Source organism: Cnephaeus nilssonii, assembly GCF_951640355.1.
Source record: "Cnephaeus nilssonii genome assembly, chromosome: 13".
Lineage (NCBI taxonomy): Eukaryota > Metazoa > Chordata > Mammalia > Chiroptera > Vespertilionidae > Cnephaeus > Cnephaeus nilssonii.
The window spans coordinates 46,428,524-46,448,884 of NC_137084.1; the positions used below are offsets into that span (position 1 = coordinate 46,428,524).

Below are 20,361 nucleotides of genomic sequence, written 5' to 3' on the forward strand. Positions count from 1 at the left end.
ACAAACTGGAAATAGACTGCTTTGGGGGAATGAATCCTAGCTTCAAACCAAGTATGTGACACAGACTTCTAAATAACTATCCTTAAAATGTTTAGACTGGCCCTGGCCGAGTAGCTCAGGATTAGAGTATCATCCTGATACACCAAGGTTGTGGGTTTGATCTCCTGTCAGGACACATACAAGAAGCAACCAATGAATGTATAAATAAGTGGAAAAACAAGTGTCTCTCTCTCTCTCTCTCTTTCCCCCCTCTCTCAAATCAATCAATAAAAATTTTTTAAATGTTTAGACTGGGACAAAGTTAGAATTTCAGTGAGGAAATAATAAAGATAGGCTCAATTAAGAATTTTAGAAAGGAAAATTCAGCAGCAACTATTAACCTTTTGTACTCGGATGTCGAGTGTGACTCGACACGGTTAGCATCGGTAGCAGCTCTTTTTATACTCTTTGAATGTATCAATAATTTGAAATATAAAAAAATCCAAATAAATAAGTTTGTATGAAAAGAAACTCCAGTTTTTTATTCTACTGCCGCGCTTTGTAAAATCTGGGGTATTTAAAAAATTAAATCCCGAGTAGAATAAAGGAATCAAGAAAAAAAGCAAGCGAGTGCAAAGGGTTAAGAATTCAATGAATGGATTCAATAGCAGGTAAAACAAAACCAAATAAAACTTGTTTTAAAAAAAGGTTTAAAAAAATCAAGAGTGAAACAGAGACTCATAAAAAACATGAAAAATACAAAAAAAAAAATCTGAGACACCTAGGGGATAAAGAGAAAAGGTCTAATATACATACAATAGAAGTCTCAAAAATAGAGGCAATAGAGATGGTGGCATAAACACCTGTACTCGCAGCCTCCCACAACCACATCAAAATTACAACTAAAATACAGAACTACCATCATTCAGAACCGCCTGAAAGCTGGCTGAATGGAAGTCATACAACTTGAGAAGTAAAGAAGAAAGTACATTGAGACTGGTAGGAACAGGCTGGTTCAACACCCACTTACAGCGTGTTTTTAATCAGGAGGGATATCTCTGCTGTGGAGGTCTCCTTTGAGAAGCAAGGGGTCCCAGCCTCACACCAGACCCTAGCCCAGGGTTCCAGAGCTGGGAATAGAAGTCCCTATAACTTCGGGCTGTAAAAACCATCAGGGATTGTGGCTGAGTGACATGGAGGCTGCCCCCCTTAAAGGGCTGGCACATGGACTTACTTGGACTCAATCCCTCTGAGCTCCAGCACTTGGCAGCAGCATTGGGGAAACCAGAGACACACAGGGAGGAACTGGACTGTCTGGCATAGGGGCAGGAACTCAGGGGCAGCTTTCGCCCAGACAGAGGTGCTCGCAGGGGTCGTTGTTCCTATGCTGGGACCTCCTTGATCCCACAGCTGATTGGCAGCCACATCTGAGTTTCCATCATCCTGGCTCACACTGTTTTCTCCACCCTGGTGATTCCCTGAGACCTGGACTCATCCAACTTGCAGTCCCACCCAAGCTGTTTGCAGCAGCTTTTCCATATGAATAGCCTGTCCTGGCTCAGGCTTCAGATTTTCCTAAAATCTCTTAAACAAGCAGCAACTGGTGTCAGCATGCTCCATAGTTATTAATAAGAGGCCCAAACCCAGCCCTAGCACCATCCTGCCTTGCTTCACAGCTTGGCTTCACCTTGGCACTTCTAAGCTCAATACAAATAACAGCCATCTGCAGATATCTCTATAGCTCCTGTCAGGATGCCTCCAGGAAGGCCCCAGAGCAAGTGCACCCAGTGGACAGCTTCAGACCATACCAGATTACAACTCTACACATTCACAAGAGACAAACTCAAGGGGAAGACTCAGTGAGCACCAAAGCCCCAATGAAGCAAGTTCTGCATCACAGGAGTATAGTTGAAGCTGGTCTTCACAGCCAACTGCCCTGGGAGTCAGTCCTCCCAATGAGGCCAACAGCAATCAAGGCTCAACTACAATAAGACTAGGCACACAGCCCATACAGGAGCACACCTAGAGTGCCCAGCTCAAGTGACTGGGGAGGCTGAGCCACTGGGCCCTATAGGATACCTACTATATAAGACCACTCTACCAATTCCAGGAGACATAGCAGTCTACCTAATACATAGAAATAAACACAGGGAAGCAGCCAAAATGTAGAGAAAAAGAAACATGTCACAAATGAAAAAACAAACAACAACAACAAAAAAAAAAACAGAAGAAATGGAACAGAACTAAATGAAATGGAAGCAAGCAAACTACTAGATACAGAATTAGAAACAATGATTATAAGGCTGCTAAAGGATCTTACTGAGAGCTTCAGGGGACTTTGAATTTTAAGGATCTTAGTGAAAATTTCAATTAAATTAGTGAGAACATCAAAGACATGAAAAAGGACCAGTCAGAAATTAAGCATATACTAACTGAAACAAAGAGTAATTTACAAGGATTCAACAGTAGAGTAGAGGATGTGGAGAATCAAATCAATGATTTGGAATATGAGGAAGCAAAAAACAATCAGAAGAGCAAAAAGAAAAAAAGAATCCAAAAATATGGAGATAGTGTAATGAGCCTCTGGGACAACTTCAAAGGTACCAACATTCACATTATAGAGGTGCCAGAAGAAGAGAGAAAGCAAAATATTGAAAACCTATTTGAAGAAATAATGACAGAAAACTTCCCCTATCTGGTGAAAGAAATTGATTTACAAGTCCAAGAAGTGCAGAGAACCTCAAACAAGAGGAACCCAAAGAGGCCCACATCATAATTAAAATGCCAAGGGTTAAAGACAAAGACAGAATCTTAAAAGCAGCAAGAAAAAAGCATTTAGTTACCTACATGGGAGCACCCATATGACTGTTAGCTAATTTCTCAACAGAAACTTTTCAGGCCTGAAGGGAGTGACAAAATTATTCTACCCAGCAAAGCTATCACTTAGAATTGAAGGTCAGATAAAGAACTTCACAGACAAGAAAAAGTTAAAGGATTTCATCACCACCAAACCAGTATTACATGAAATGTTGAAGGGTATTCTTTAAGAAGAGGAAGAGGAAGGGGGAAAAGAAGGGGAAGGAGGAGAAGGGGGAGGAGGAGAAGGAGGAAGGGGAGAAAGAAGGGGGAGAAAATAAAAAATAGGAACGATAAAATAGCAATAAATGCATATCTATCAACAATTGTATCTAAAATCAAAATAATGAACAAGGAATTTAATGAACAAAATAAACTGATGAATAAATAAAACCAGAGACATGGAAACATGGAACAGACTGATGAATCTCAGAGGAGTACGGGGATGGGGGGGGCAGGGAAAGATTAACCAAAGATCTTATATGCATATATGCATTACCTATGGACACAGACAATAGGGTGCTGAAGGCCTAGGGTGGGGCAGAAACTGGGTAGAGGGGAGCAATTGGGGAGGAAAAAGGGACATCTGTAATACTCTCAACAATAACGATTTTTTTTTTTAAATAGAGGCAATAGAAAATAGGGTAAAATCAAATTTCAAAAGATAATGGCTCAGAACTTTTCCAAAATGATTAAAATATTGTATTGGTCTGGGATCACTCAGAAATAAATATATTGATGGGATTAGGCTTTATGCTATCATAGAAGCTGCAAAAGAATGCTCTATGTAAGGTTGTTATACCTGTTCTGATATTTGGCCTAAAGTTGCCAGAAATCATATAGGCCAGCAGTTGGGAAAGAAAACTGAACATGATAAAAGAAATGAAACCCATGGGAAGAAACTAGACGCACAAGGACAAACTGAAACACATGAGGACAGATTGGAACCCATGAGGGCACACAGAAAACATGGAACCTGTATCTATCGCTGTGTCAAAAGTTTAGCTAAGCTGCTTTTGGTATTGCTGCCTTGGCCACCATTTTGCTTGGGCAAGTAGCCTGCAGGAACCTTAAACTGACACTAACTCTCTCAGGGAAGCGCACACCTAGATAGCAGCTCACAGTCAGAAGCAAATGTAAGTACGTGATATGACTTATGATCAGTATCCTCTGCTCCCCAGAGCCTAGGGAAGACCCCGATGTGTCTTACCAAAACCCAGAAGCACTACACACCTGGGCCACAATAAAGGCATGTGCCCAAGGTCCTGCCTCCCTCTGCCTGCACTCTGCCCTGAACTCCCTGTGTGGCCCTCGAGGCATGCTATGAACTTCCTCTAATACCGATGAGTGATAAACTTCTCTATTTCAATTTCTCTTCTGGTCTGTTGTTGAACCACCCCGCACCATTTTGGTTGCTTGGAATCACCATGGGGCACCCTGTGTTCCACTTAACAAGTGTTAATTTAACAAAGTTATAATACACTGCCTCCAAACCTTATGATAAGGGTGACCTGCAGGAAAACCTGGTGTCTTTCATCATTGAGCTGCATACTTACCTGGCCTAAGACATGGAGAAGCTGAAGAAGCTCTGGCAGGAGCAGGGAGAATGTGGGCCCAGGTGCTGCTCCATGCCAACTCCGTAAACTACCAGATGTTGATATTGCACAAGGGATGCTGTAATGCCTGGGCCCATTACTGATCTTCAGAGGCAAAAAAATGGCTTCTGATTGACTCCCCTCTCTCAAATCTTATGCAAATTTCTCTTGTGACTAATCCTAACCTAATCCTACACTGAGAATGGAATTCAGAGAAATATAGCTTCAGTTTAGCTAAGTTGACCTAGATCAGTGATGGGCAACCTTTTGAGCTTGTTGTGTCAAACTTCGCCAAAAAACTGAGCATAACTCGGGTAGTGTGTCACTTTGAGGAAAAAACATTATTTCGCAAATGTTTCATCCTCAGGAGCAGCAAATGTTTCAGCCTCGGCATGCGGCCACCTCAGCGGCCGCGTGTCATCAGAAATGGCTACGCGTGTCAGTGCTGACATGCGTGTCATAGGTTCGCCATCACTGACCTAGATAGTACACTACTGCAGACCACTCTTGTCAACTTGGTGTCTACACACACCTCTATTAATTATCCTTACTTTCTATCATGATGCAATTATGTCTCATACAACCAAAAACATACCATTCTTCTCCCCAAAAGAGGATGCAGAATTCCTGTATTGCCACTGGAAACAGAAAATAAGGTAAAGGCAATATTTGAAAGGATAATGGTTGAGAACTTTTAAAATGGTTAAATATTGTATTGGTCTGGGATTACTCAAAAATTTATTTATTGTAGAGATTAGAACTTATTCTATCATAGAAGCTGCCAAGAAGGCTAATTAAGATTGTTACATCTATTCTGATAGGTGAATGCTGATTAAATACTATTAACACATTCAATTTTCAATGGTAGAGGAATGGAAGAAAAATCCATATGTATATCCTTATATATGACTAAAATATATATATTTATATTGACAGAATTCTGGCCCCTAGACTTTTGTCCTCTGGGGTCACACCAGGGATGATTTTATGTTAGATGGTAAAACAACTTTATAGGTATAATAAAGGTTACTAATCAGCTGACTTTAAAATAGGGAGATTATCTTGGATTATATCAGTGAATGCAATGTTAATCACCTACGGTAAGTTCTTAAAATCAGAAGAAGTCAAAGAGAAGAGAAAGAAGGAGAAGTCAGAGGAATTTAAAGTTTGAGAACTTCACACACCATTGCCAGCTTTGAAGATGGAGGAGGCCACAAGCTAAAGAATGCACTGGCCTCTAGAAGCTGAGAACAACTCCCATCTGACAGGCACTAAAGAAAAGGCTTTTCACCCCTACCATCAGAACAAACTGGATTTGATCAACAACTTGAATGAAACTGGAAGTGGATTCTCACTCAGAGCCTACAGTAGGGGTGGGGAACGTCTAGCCTGCAGGCCATATAAGGCCTCCGAAATCATTTGGTCTGGCCCTGCCGAGGCATTAGGGGTGAGTTAATTAAATGTTTGACCAAACATAGCAGGCTGATTTTTAAACTGATAATTTTGTATGGCCCAAGAATGATGCTATAATTATCCAAATGGTCATTGGCAGAAAAAAGGTTCCCCACCATTGGCTTACAGTTAAAAGTTCAGTCCAGCCAGCACCCTGACTGCAGCCTCATGAGATCCGAAGTAAATTATCCAGCCAAGCATGCTGTGAGATAATAAATGGGTATTGTTGCCCAGCCAGCATGGCTCAGTGGTTGAGTATTGATCTATGAACCAGGAGGTCACAGTTTGATTCCCAGTTAAAGCACATGCTAGGTTATGGGCTCAATCCCCAGCAGGGGGCATGCAGGAGGCAGCCAATCAATGATTCTCTCTCATCACTGATGTTTCTATCTCTCGCTCCCTCTCCGTTCCTCTCTGAAATCAACAAAAATATGTTATAAATAAGTAAATAGCTATTATTTTAGGCCAATCTGTTTGTGATAATTTGCTTTGGCAGCAATGGAAAACTGGCCATGAAACTTACTGTGGCTTTAGGACCTGCTGGAGCACACCCTTATAAATACCTCTATTTGACAATGGAGTATCACTATGAAAATTCTGCCTGCTTCTGAGTATGTTTGTTCCAACTATGCATTCCAGAACTAGAGAAATAACCAAACTCTATTGATTTCCTACTATCCAAAAGCCCCTACTCTGACTGATGAATCCCTTTATCTCCAGAAATTTGTGTCAGTTCAGAGTCAGTATCCAGTAATTTCCCCCAAAGTATTTCTTCTCCCCCATTGCACAACCACCTGGCAATGGCCAGAGTTTTTTGGGGGGAGGGGATGGGAAGGAGAGGGGAACCAGGAAGAAAATTGACAGTATACACTTTGGGCTGTCTGCATGATCCTTCCTCAATGCCTTCCCTTCATTCAAGAACCAATTCATTTGGTAAATAAGTGAAATAGAGAACAGAAACACAACAGAAAAGAAAAATACAACTAAGTGTTTGTTCTTTGAAAAGATAAACAAAATGGCAATATTTTTTCTGAGACTAAAAAAGATAAAGAAAGAGGGCCCAAATAATTAATTATAAATGAAAGAGGAGACATTACAGCTGATACTACAGAATAGAAAGGCTCATAGATACTTCTATGAACATTTATATGCCACAAACTGGACAACCTGAAAGAAATGGATTAATTTCCTAGAAACATACCACCTACCCAGACTGAATCATGAAAAAACAGAAAATCTGAGTAGACCAATATCAAGTAAGGAGACTGAATCAGAAATCAAAATCTTCCAACAAAAATAAAGTCCAGGACCAGATTGCTTCAGTGTTGAATTTTGGCAACTATTTAAAGGAGAATTAACACCAGTCCTTCTCAAACACTTCCAAAAAATTAAAGAGGAGAGAAAACTCCTAAATTCATTTTATGAAGCCAGCATTACCCTGATGCAAAGCCAAATAAGGACACTATAAGAAAACTACAGGGCGACATTCCTGATGAATATAGATGCAAAAATTCACACAAAAAAATACTAGCAAAACAAATTCAAGAACACATTAAAAAGAACATATACCAAAAAGAAGAAAGAAAAAAACAGAAGGAAAAAAAAAAGATCATACACCACTATCAAGTGGGATTCATCCCTATGATACAAGGATGGCTCAACACATACAAAATAGTAAATGTGATATATTGAAACCAAGCTATAGTACTCAAACCAGACCCTAATAGTTTTTCCTCTAATTTTTTAGTGTCTTTAAGGAGATAACAACAGGTCTCCTCACAGCACTCCGGAGACTATCAGATCAAGCCATATCAGAATAGTCTCTGAGGCTTGAGCAGGGGCAGTTAGCTGCTAACTGACCCTAAACTAACCTCAAGGGTACAGAGGAGGCCCTGGCTGGCTTGTCTCAGTGGATAGAGTGTCTGCCTGCAGAATGAAGGGTCCCATGTTCGATTCCAATCAGGGGCACGTGCCTGGGTTGTGGGCTCAACCCCCGGTGGGGGCCTGCAGGAGGTGGCCAATCGATGATTTCTCTCATCATTGATGTTTCTATCTCTCTCTCCCTCTCCCTTCTTCTCTGAAATCAATAAAAAAATTAATTAAACAACAACAACAAAGAGAACAGAGGAACCAAGATTCACTGAACTTAAGAGATGCTACTTTTACCACCAGGAGCCCATTAAGAATCAAGAGATCCATCAACAAGGAAGATAGCAGAGACCAAATTTGGACAGGCAAAGGCCTGATTAAACAATTTCTACCAAACTGCAATTTCTTTGTTCTCTCTTCCTCCCTCCATATTACTTACCTTCAATGACTCAGTTCCAAGACTACCCAATTTGAGCCCTTGAGTTAGAATTAATATATATAGGCCCTTCCTGATATTATCCTTTATCCAAGGGATGCTGACTTGAGCCTTGCCCCCAGTCTCCTTATCTGGCTGCCTGACAAATACATCATTTGTTCTCTGGGAAACCTGTTGCTCAGACTTTGGCTTCTCTCGGGGCAGTGAACTCATGACCTTATTTAGTAACAATATCACATCAATAGAATGGAATATAAAAACCACATATCATCTTAAATATAAAAAGAACAGCGGACAAAATTCAATGTTCTTTCATGATCGTAATCAAAACTATCAACAAATTGAGTGTAGGAGGAATATACCTCAACATAAGAAAAGCCACATATTACAAGCCCATTGTTAACATCTTACTCAATGGTGAAAGTTTGAAAGATTTTCCTTTAAATCAGGAATAAGACAAGGGTACACACTCTCACCACTTCTTTTCAACATAGTACTAGAAGTCCTAGCTAGAGCAATTGGGCAAGAAAAAGAAATAAAAGGCATCATAATTGGAAAGTAAGAAGTAAAATTGTCTCTATTTACAGATTACATAATTTTTATATAGAAAATCCTAATGATCTCACCAAAGAGATGTTTGATCTAATTATTTCAGTAAAGTTGCAGAATACAATATTAATACACAAAAATTAGGAATGTTTCTATACACTAAGGCCAATTTATCTGAAAATAAAATAATCCCATTTACAACAATAAAATACCTAGAAATAAATTTAACCAAGGAAGTAAAAGATCTGTACATATACAAATAAATGAAGGTATATGCCATGCTCATGGATAGGAAGAATTAACATAGTTAAAATATCTGTACTACAATCTATATATATTCAATCTATATATATTCAACACAATCCCTATCAAAATACTAATAGGGTATTTCACAAAACTAGAACAAATAATCCAAAAATTTACATAGAACTACAAAAGACCCTTAGTAGCTACAGCAATCTTGAGAAAGAAGAACAAAGTTGGAGGTATCAGGTTACTTGACATGCAACTAGCATACTAAAATGATATAGTAATCAAAACAGGAGAATAGCAGCATAAAAACAGACATGTAGATCTGTGGAACAGAATAGAGAGCCAAGAAATAAACCCATGCCTACACAGTCAATTAATATGTGACAAAGGTGGCAGAGACATACAATGGGGTAAAGACTGTATATTCATTAAATGGTGTTGTGAAAATTGGACAAATACATGCAAAAAAAATGAAACCTAGACCACCTTCTTAGATCATATACAAGAATAAACTCAAAAACCCTGGCCAGGTGGCACAGTTGGTTGGAGCATCATCCCATACACCAAAAGGTTGCAGGTTCCATTCCCAGTTGGAGTGGGTATTGGAGGCAATTAATTGGACATCAATGTTTCTCTCGGTATCTATAATAATCTATAATAATAAAAGTGTAATATGCAAATCGACCAAATGGCAGAACAGCAGAATGACCATCCGGACAACCTTCCGGACAACCTTCCAGACGAAGCCGTGGCTGCGAGGGCCGAGGCAGCTGCCGGGGCTGTGAAGGCCTACCCTTGCATGAATTTCGTGCATCGGGCCTCTAGTATGTACATAAAGTAAAGGAAATCACTATCCTGAAGAGATATCTGTACCTCCAGGTTCATTGCAGCTTTATTTACAACAGTCAAAAACATAAAAACAGCCTAAGTGTTCATTGATGGATGAATGAATTAAAAAATGTAATACATACATAGAAAGAAATATTATTCAGTCATTGAAAGAAGGAAATCTTGCTATTGGCAACAACATGGATGGACCTTGTGGGCAATATGCTAAGTGAAATAGGTCAGATGAGAAAGATAAATACTGTATGATATCACTTATGTTTATATCTATATCACTTAAATGACTTTAAATCTAAAGAAACTGAACTCACAGAAACTGGAAACAAATTAGTGGTTGCCAGAATCAGGGGTCTGGGGTCTAAGAATTGAGCAAAGGCAGTCAAAAGGTACAACTTCCATAATAAGATAAATAAGTTCTAGGGATATAATATACAGCATGATGACTATAGTTAACAATACTATATTGTATATTTGAATGTTGCTAAGAAAGTAGATCTGAAAAGTTATCATTTATAAGAAAAAACATTTGGAGCTATGTGAGGTGATGTTAACTAAACTCATTGTGATAATCATTTTGTAATTTATACTTACATCAAACCATTATGTTGTATACCTTAAATTTATATAATGTTATATGTCAATTACATCTCAATGAAACTAAAAGCAAACCCTCAGCTAACAGCATACTCAGTGGTGAAAAGGTAAAAGCTTTTCTTACAAGCTCATGAACAAGTCAAATATGCCCATTCTTGTCACTTTTATTCAACATAATATTAGAAGTCCAAGCCAGAGTAATTAGGCAAGAAAACAAAATAAAAGGCATCCAAATTGGAAAGGAAGAGGTAAAACTGTCACTATTTGCAGATGACATGATAATACATATAGAAAATCTTAAAAATTCTACCAAAAATTATTAGAACTAAGAAATGAATTCTGTAACATGTTAGAAATCCCAATTCTTGGGTGCTACCCCAACTTGCTAAATGTGAGGCAGGCAGATTGTGCTGTAACAAGCTGTCCAAGGAACTCTGATGCTTGTATCGAACTCCTGTCACTATCTCTGGGAACTTTCTGTGTCTCAGTCCATGTCCGTAGAATGGAGAAAATAATGGTATACCTATTTCAAAGGGTGGTTGTATGTTTTCAGAAGTTGAAAAGTGGTACATAGCCACTATTATTATTAACTAGAGGCCCAGTGCACAAATTCATGCATGGGTGGGGTCCGGCTGACTGACCCCCGCACGGGGGCCGATAGGGCCAGCTGGAGGGAAGGGCTGCTGGCAGTTGGCTGACAGACCTTGCCTCCAATTGGGGTCAGAGGGGCCAATCGGGGGCAGGGTTGGCTAGGGGGAGGGGCCGCAGGCAGTTGGCCAGCCCTGCCACCAATTGGGGGGGGGGGGCGTGAATGGGGGCGGGGCCTGCCAGGGGGAGAGGCCGTGGGCAGTTGGCCAGCTGGCCCCACCCCCTGGTCAAACTCCCACTTGAACTCCTGGTTGAACTCCCGGTTGAGGGGACAATTTGCATATTAGCCTTTTATTATATAAGATTGCAGCCACCAGACTTGGCTTTCTGACTTTCTGTTCTCATCTGCTGGCTATGCCTACAGAGGCTGGAGGTGAGGCACAAACACCAGGGATCAATGAAAGAGATAATGAAGGACAACTAGCATAAGCATCAGTAATCCAGACAAAACGGCTGAGGAACAGGTGTCAGAGAGTAGTCATAATAGACGTATTGGAGACACTGGAAGCACAGAGAAACTTCCCTCTGAATCAGATTTGATCCCACTGAACATAGGTGGATGCGCAGTATAATAGGTGAGGGTGCTCAGCATCCTTACCCCACCCCAGGGGCAGGCCTCCACCCACCAGGTATGGAAAGCACAATTTTGCCCACCTTCCCTCTTATGACATTGGATCTTTTCAACCTCAGATCGGATCCAGGTGGCTATTAGACCAAAAAGCCCTTTCACAAATGAAAACACAAAAAGTGAAACTCACCAGTCAAAGCCATTATATTCATTTGAGGTTTCTATCCACATGAACAGCAAAACTACAGACATGCAAAATGCCATTACCATAAATGGGCAAAATAACTGCTCTACCTGGGAAGAAAAAATGAAAGTCAAATTTAACTCCATTTATCCATGTTACCTCAGCAATATCTAACACTTGCCAAAGCTCTGTATAGGTATAGGGCCATGCATTACTCTCCCAGTCTGCAGTGAACACTGTGTTATTTTGACCCCTATGGAATTTTGTACAAGCCTATTATAACATTTATTACACCGAAATGAAATTATGTTTGTATTTATTGTGACAGCTTCTACTCTGAGGAACAGGAACTTCTAACATCGCTGTATTGCTAATATCTAGCATAGTTCCTTAAATGCAGCTGGCTCTCAACAATTATCTGATGAATTTATACACTTCTCCACCTATCAAATTTTTTGATGACTCATTCATTGAGTAATTCATTAATTCATTGTTCATCAGTTAATTTAGTCATTTACCTAGTCACATTTGAAGGGGGGCATAAGCAGCTTAGGAAATAAAGCTTTTTTTGAGTAACTATTTTGTGTTAGTACAATGCTAGGGACATCACAAGCTACTTTCATTGTATTTAGCTATCAATATAGCCATTTACATTAGGTATTATTACCCTCATTTTTCAGAAGAAAGAAATAAAATTCAGCGATGTAAAGTAACTGACTCAAGATGAAACAGACAAGTAGCAAGGATACTGACCAGATCTGTGAACCAAAGCCAGGATGGAGGACAAACTGAGGCTTGAAGGCAACCCCCTACACTAAAAATCATGTTACAAACCAGCCATGCCAGAGGTTGCCAAACCCTCCTTGAGAACATTAGGTTTTGATTGCAGAGCTATAATCCTAACACCTCTATCGCAGAAATAAGAAATCCGTCTCTTAGGGACACTGTTTTTACTGTGTTAAAAATAGATAGACTAATCCCTACCCTGATTAAATCATGGGGTGATTGTGAATAAGAAAAAAAATATAATGGAAAACATAGAAACAGTATTCCAAAAAGATGAGAGACATTACAAATATCATAGCATTAAACTACCACTCCTGAATATCAGAGGATGGAGAGCACAGGATTTGACTCAGGTCTTATTCTCTACATAAAACTTAGGTGGGTTTTTAAAAACCTGTATCAGATAATGTCCCTCCCCTGTTCACAAAACTCCCAGGGCTTCCTATTATACTAGAATTTCATCCAACCTGCCTGCCATGCTGGAAATGTCCTATATGATCAACCCTAACCCACCCTTGACTCATCCGATCTACACACTGACTCCACTTCTGAACTCCAGCCACACTGGCCTTGTTTCTGGACCATAACCAAATGTGTTCCCATCACAAGAGCTTTGTACTCCCTAGAGTTCTTCCTAGTTCTTCTGCCTAGAATACTTCTTCCCCTAGATATACACATGCCTGGCTCTTCCTTTTCATTTAGGAAATAGCTCACATTACCCTTGTTCAAAAAGGTCTTCTCTAACCACGCTCCCATCACAGTTCCTAACACATCTTTCTTTTTATTATCTTCAAAGCTCTTACCACTATCTGAAATCATCTTTCTTGATTCATTATTTATTGCCTAACTCATCTCACTAGAATTTAAGACGCAAGAGGGCTAGAGGCCTTAGTTGTACACTGTGGCACATTGTAAATGCTCAATAAAGTGGTTTTTGTTGATTAAATCAATTTTTGTATTTTGATTCTGATTGTTGCCATTCTTGCTCAAAATTTTCACTATTGACCAGCCAACGTGGCTCAGTGGTTGAGCACTGACCTATGAACCAGGAGGTCACAGTTTGATTCCCAGTCAGGGCACATGCCTGAATTGCAGGCTTGGTCCCCAGTGGGGGGCATGTAGGAGACAGCTGATCAACGATTCTCTCTCATCACTGATGTTTCTATTTCTCTCTCCCTCTCCCTTGCTTTCTGAAATCAATAAAAATATTTTAAAAGTTAAAATTAAAAAAATTTTTTTCACTGTTTACAGGATAAAGTTCAAATATTTTAGCATGAATTAGGGAAGCTTTATAATTTAGTTAAAATATTCCTTTCCAATCCCACCACTTATCATTTATGAACTTACATGTCACTAAATTCAATACTGAAAATTTGTTTTTCCCTAAACACACCACTGTGCTTCACTGTCTCTGGACTCCTACCTACCTCATTCCTCCTAGTCAGAATTGCCTGCACAATCATTTATATATGTGGAAGATCACTTCCAAAGGCAAAGACTCCAACATATTAATAAAAATAGCTAATACTTATTGAGTGCTAATTGTGTGCCGAGCCCAATTCTAAGTGTTTTCCTTATATTATCTCTTCTATCCTCACAAACCCTATTGGTGGGGACTATTGTTATTATCTCCATTATTCTATTGAGGAATCAAAAGCACCACAGCGATAAAACTCCAAGTTGGTGGTAGTCAGTGGTGAAGCCATAAATTGAATCCAGGCCATCTTTCCCAGACCCACAATCTTAGCTCTTATGCTCTATGCTCTACTCCTTCCCCAGCGTAGAAATGGGGTCATGAGAATTACCTACTTCAATTCATATAACCAGCCAAAGGGCAGAGTTGGAATTAGGACCCAAACATACCCCCAGGCTCTGGTCCAGGGATTTTTCAACTATGCCACATTGCCTTAAATGTCATCATTCCCAGGAAGCCTCCCTTTATCCTTCTCTCTATGTCCTTCTTTATAGTTCTCGTGTGACAACTTCATCTCCACATAATAAATCTCTTTTTAATCAATTCACTCTTTTCCATCTTTACCATCACTTCTCGAATCCAGGCCACCAACATCTTACCTTGAATACTGCCATGAGGTAAGGATAGGCCACATGCCACCACTCAGGCTTATCAGAGTTCTTCTTTAGGGAAAATGAGGCATTAGCCTGACCAATAATAAAAGAATACCTTGCCCTGGCCAGTGTGGCTTAATTGGCTGAGCGTCATCCCATGCACTGAAAGGTCACCAGTACGATTCCTAATCAGGGTACATGCCCATGTTGTAGGCTCAATCCCCTGTCAGGTTGCATAAAGAAGGCAGCCAATCGATGTTTCTCTCTCATATTGATGTTTCTCTCTCTCTCTCCCTCTCTTCCTCTCTCTCTTTCTCTTAAAAAAAAACATTAAAAATAATAAAAATAAATAAAAGAGCACCTTGCCTCCCACTTGCTTTTTTTCTTTCTTTCTCATAAGCAGAGCTCCTTTGGGAAACTCACAATGAAGAGAAAATTAAATATTCAGGCAGTCCTGTAATCCCTAGACAAAAACATCTAAATGTACTTGAACTTCACTTTTTCTTCAAGGTTCACTGAGTGAATAAAAGTGAGTGAATGAATAAATGAATGATAAGAGAGGTGGCAAGGAAAAGGAGAAATGAAGAGTAAAAGTGAGAGAACACGAGCACATGTTTCATTAAGGTTAACTTTGGCTCCAGAATTGCAGCAGACCTTTCCTGGGAGAACTAGAGCCCAAGCATGCCCGGTTCTGGAGATAATGAGCCCTCATGGTGGCGGGGACCAGCCCATGTTCCCCACATCTCAGGAAGTGTGGTCTATATCTCCACATCTCTCTGTACCCAAGAGCAGCAGCAGGGTCCACGTCCAGATTGCTTCTCTAGTTTGCTTTCCCACTGACAGCTGTATAAGCCAGTAATGTAGGTGACATAGCACTCGTGGTTGCAATTGTCTTCTATACATGAGGAACACGTTTTCGATCTTCTTGTTCCCTGCTTTTCCTTCTCTTCCATGGTTCACCCTTTTGCTGCAATGACAAATAAAACAATCAGGATCTAGTACCTCCTTTAAATGTTTCCTACCCCACCATAAAAATTGATTTCTTTTTAAGTTCATAATGTAGGATACTGTACTTAATTCAGCACAGAAGACTAGAGCTTCCTCCCACCTTTCCTACTAACTTGAGTGTTTATCACGGTCATTGCACCACTCAATGCTGTTTTCTCACCTCTAAAACAGGACCATATTCTCTGCACTAGCCAACTACTAGATGCTGAAAGCATCACATTAGGTAATATATACAAATGTATATTTTAAACTGAAATAACTTGAGAACTTAGAGGTATGGACGAGGTATATGAAAAATACAATCCTTGTCTAATAGGTGATTCACACACATAGTGCATGCCCCTTTCCTTTCTATCCTCTCCCATATGGAATTGGTGAGGGTTAGCCTCAATTAATAATAATGGAATATTCAAAATAGCAATGCCTGAAATAAAACAAATATATTTTTTATTTTGCCAACATAAAATTTCAAAGGTAGAAAGAACAAATTATGTGGTATGTGGCTTCACAATGTCACTAAGAACCCAGACATTATCCACCTTGCTGTTCCTTTGCAGCATAGGGCTTCTTTCTCAGGGTCCAAAGTGGCAGCTCAAGCTACAGCCATACTCCAAATTCCAGCTAATAGGAAGGAGGGGGGAATAAAGAATGATTCTTCCCTTTATTTTAAGGACATTTACAGAAACTGAACATGGCATTTCAGTGACAGGGTTTTCTTACTAGTTAAAAAAAGGAAAAACAGATATTGGGGGGCATATAGCTGTCACTACTGCATTTTCTCATTCCACTGTGATAGGATAATGTTGTTCTCATACTCAGGAACTTTCAGAGAATGTGTGGAATTTTGGGAAAAAAGAACAATGTATTTAAAAACAAACAAGAACAGCCTTAAAGGACCTGATGCCAGGCAATAGTCTCTACCCCTGAAAACTTTGTTATGCTCCACTTTGTTCTTTTGTGAAAAGGACTCCAGTGTTGTAGTTAATAGTACAGAGTCTAAATAGCCACTTTTGGACAAAATGGAGTAGCAGGGATTGCAGTAAACCTCCCACTTTAAGTGACTAAAAATCTGGGGAAAATATGAAGCCCCAGTTTTCAGACAGTAGACAATAGGCAGTGAAAGATAGCAATCCATCAAAGAAAGGAAGCAAAGGAAGTGAGTACAGGCATATCTTGGAGATATTGCAGGTTTGGTACCATACCATCACAACACAGTGAATATTGCAATAAAGCAAGTCATGTGAAGGATTCCTGTGCATATAGAAGTTATGTTTACACTATACTGTAGTATAGTAAATATGCAAAAGCATTATGTCTAAAAAACAACGTACATACCTTAATTAAAAATATTTTATTGCTAAAAATTTCTAACCACCATTAAGCTTTCAGCAAGTCGTAAACTTTTTTTCTGGTGGAGGGTCTTGCCTCGATGTTGATGCTGCTGACTGATCAGGGTGGTGGCTGCTGAAGACTAACATGGCTCTGGCAGTTTCATAAAATAAGACAACAATGAAGTTTGTCCCATCGATTGACTTTCTTTCACAAATAATTTCTCCGTAGCATGTAAGGCTATTTGATAACATTTAACCCACAGTAGAACTTCTTTCAAAATTGAAGTCAATTCTCTCAAGCCCCCTGTTGCTGCTTTATCAACTAAGTTCAGATAATTTTCTAAATCCTTTGTTTCATTTCAACACTCTTCACAGTAACTTCATCAGGAGTGAATTCCATCTTAAGACACCACTTTGTTTGCTCTTCCATAAGAGGCAACTCCTCATCCCTTGACATTTTATCATAAGATTACAGTAATTCAGTCATATCTTCATACTCCAATTCTGATTCTAGTTCTCTATTCCACTACATCTGTAGTTCCTCTTCCACTGAAGTACTGAACCATTCAAAGTCTTTCAGGAGGGTTGGAAACAACTTCTTCCAAATTCCTATTAATGTTGATACTTTGACTGTTTCCATTAATCATGAACATTCTTTCTTTTCAAATACATTTTTATTGATTTCAGAGAGGATGGGAGAGGGAGAGAGATAGAAACATCTAAACTAGTAATCTATACTAATAATAGAGGAATATGCAAATTGTCCAGGACGCCATCACAGTAACAGTAACAACCAAATAGCAGTCTGCATGGGACGACCAGGCCGGCAGGGGGGGCAGTTAGGGGTGATCAGGCTGGCAAGGGGGACAGTTAGGGGTTATCAGGCAGGCAGGCAGGTGAGCAGTTAGGAGCTAGCAGTCCCAGATTGGAGAGGGTGAAGTCTGGGCTGAGGGGACCCCCCCTTCCCCGCCATGCACAAATTTCACATACCAGGCCTCTAGTCAATGATAAGAGAGAATCATTGGTCAACTGCCTCAAGCACACCCCACACTGAAGATTGAGCCCAAACCCAGGCATGTGCCCTGACTGGGAATCAAACCCTGACCTTCTGGTTCATGGGTCGATACTCAACCACTAAGCCACACCAGCTGGGCAATCATGAACGTTCTTAATAGCCTCTAGACTGGTGAATCCTTTACAGAATTTACTTTGCCAAGATCCATCAGAAAATCACTAGCTATGGCAGCTATAGCCTTATAAAATGTATTTCTTCTTCTTTTTATTTACTTTTTGAAATGTATTTCTTAAATAATAAATCTTAAAAATCAAAATTACCCCCTGGTCCATGGACTGAAAAATAGATGTTTTGTTAGCAGGCATGAAAACAAAAGTAATCTCCCGCAGAGCTCTTAGGTGACCAGGTACATTGTTAATGAGCAATAACATATTCAAAGGTATCTTTTTTCTGAGCAGATCTCAACAGTAGGCTTAAATATTCAGTAACCATTTACAAACATATGTGCCATCAGCCAGGCTTTGTTGTTTCATTTACAAAGCACAGGTAGAGTAGATTTAGCATAATTCTTAAGGGCACTAGGGTTTTTGATTGGGTAAATGAGCATTAGCCTCAACTTAAAGTCAGCAGCTAGATTAGGCACTAACAAAAGGGTCAGCCTGTCCTTTGAAGCTTTGAGACCAGGCATTGATTTCTCCTCTCCAGCTATGCAAGTTCTAGATGACATATTCTTCCAATGCAATGCTATTCATCTACATTTAAAATCTGTTGCTAGGTATAGCCACCTTCATTAATTATCTCAGCTATATCTTCTGGATAATTTGCTGCAGTCTCCACATCAGCACTGCCTGCATCACCCTGCACTTTTATGTGATGGAAACAGCTTCTTTCCTTAAACCGCATGAACCAACCTCTACTAGTTTCCAACTTTTCTTCTGCAGCTTCCTCACCTCTCCCAGCCTACATAAAATTTAAGAGAGTTAGAGCATTGCCTGGATTAGGTTTTGGCTTAAGTGGAATGTTGTGGCTGATTTGATCTTTTATCCAAACCATTAAAACTTTCTCCATATCAATAATATGGTTGCTTTGCTTTCTTATCATTTGTTCACTGGAGTAGCACTTTTAATTTCCTCCAAGAACTTTTCCTTTGCATTAACAACGTGGCTAATTGTTTGGTGCAGCAGGCCTAGCCTTCAGCCTAACTTGACCTTCAACATATCTTCCTCACTCAGCCTAAACATTTCTAGCTTTTGAATTGAAATGAGTCATCTAACTCTGCCTTTCACTTGGATACTTAGAGGCCATTTTAGGGTTATGAATTAGCCCAATTTTAATATTTTTGTATCAGGGAATAAGAAAGCCCAAGAAGGAGAGGAGAAAGGATGGTCAGAGGAGAAGTCAGAATACACACAACATTTATCAATTAAGTTCACCATCTTATATGGGTACAGCTCCTGACACCCAAAATTAATTACAATAGTAATATCAAAGATAACAGATACCATAACATGTATAAAATAACATTAGGAAAATTACCAAAATGTGACATAGAAACACAAAGTAACCTAATACTATTGGAAAAATGATGCAGCGTTGCCCAAAACCTTCAATTTGTAAAAGGAGAAAATATCTGCAAAGTACAATAAAGTGAAGCACAATAAAACAAAGTATGCCAGCACTGTTAATGTCCCATGCACAATCTAGATAGAGTTTCTAGGATGAAGCACTAGAAGTAAGAATGCAAGTAAAATCTGGCAGTATACTTGAACTGAGCAGATAGAAATGAGAGTTTGGGGTGGTTAAGTGTTCCCACTGTGTCTCCCCTGAGTCCCCAATAGAATATTGATCCGTACCTACCTATGGAGAAATTACCTGAGGCTAGAAAAATTGCCACACAAAAGGAGATGGTGAGACAATCTCCAGAGCTCACAAAAGGCTGGGAATGGTTGGTGTTTTCCACCAGAGCACAAAAACTTGTAATACATACAGCACTATGTAGCATACTCAGAGAGTATTGCCTTAATAATGGGGGAAAAATTAGGCCTACACTAAAGGCTCCTATGGCCTGGACTAACAAAGCTTTAAGGTTATTTTCAAAAGAGCCAAAATCTTTCCAAGTAACTTGATTGTGTTCAAGAACAAAGACCAAGAATATTTTTTGAATATGAGAAGCAGCAAACAAAGCAAAATGCACAATCCCTAGCATGCAATGAAAAAATTACCATATACAGGTCAATATCCCTGATGAACACAGATGTATGGTGCCAGGTGTTACTGGAAATGTCAGGGGGAACACTTTGTAAAGTATATGATTGTCTAACCACGA

General features: G+C 39.6%; 1 protein-coding gene across 1 annotated transcript in view; it reads right to left on the reverse strand.

Annotated features, from left to right (window-relative positions):
* Positions 1-20,361, reverse strand: part of GDPD4 (glycerophosphodiester phosphodiesterase domain containing 4) — a gene marked incomplete at its 5' end in the record, with an annotated part of 121,551 nt that overhangs the window by 73,353 nt on the left and 27,837 nt on the right. The window contains 2 exons of the mRNA XM_079789176.1: positions 11,835-11,938; positions 14,688-14,750. Coding sequence (XP_079645302.1) covers positions 11,835-11,938; positions 14,688-14,750 — 167 coding nt within the window. The remainder of the gene's footprint in view (positions 1-11,834; positions 11,939-14,687; positions 14,751-20,361) is intronic.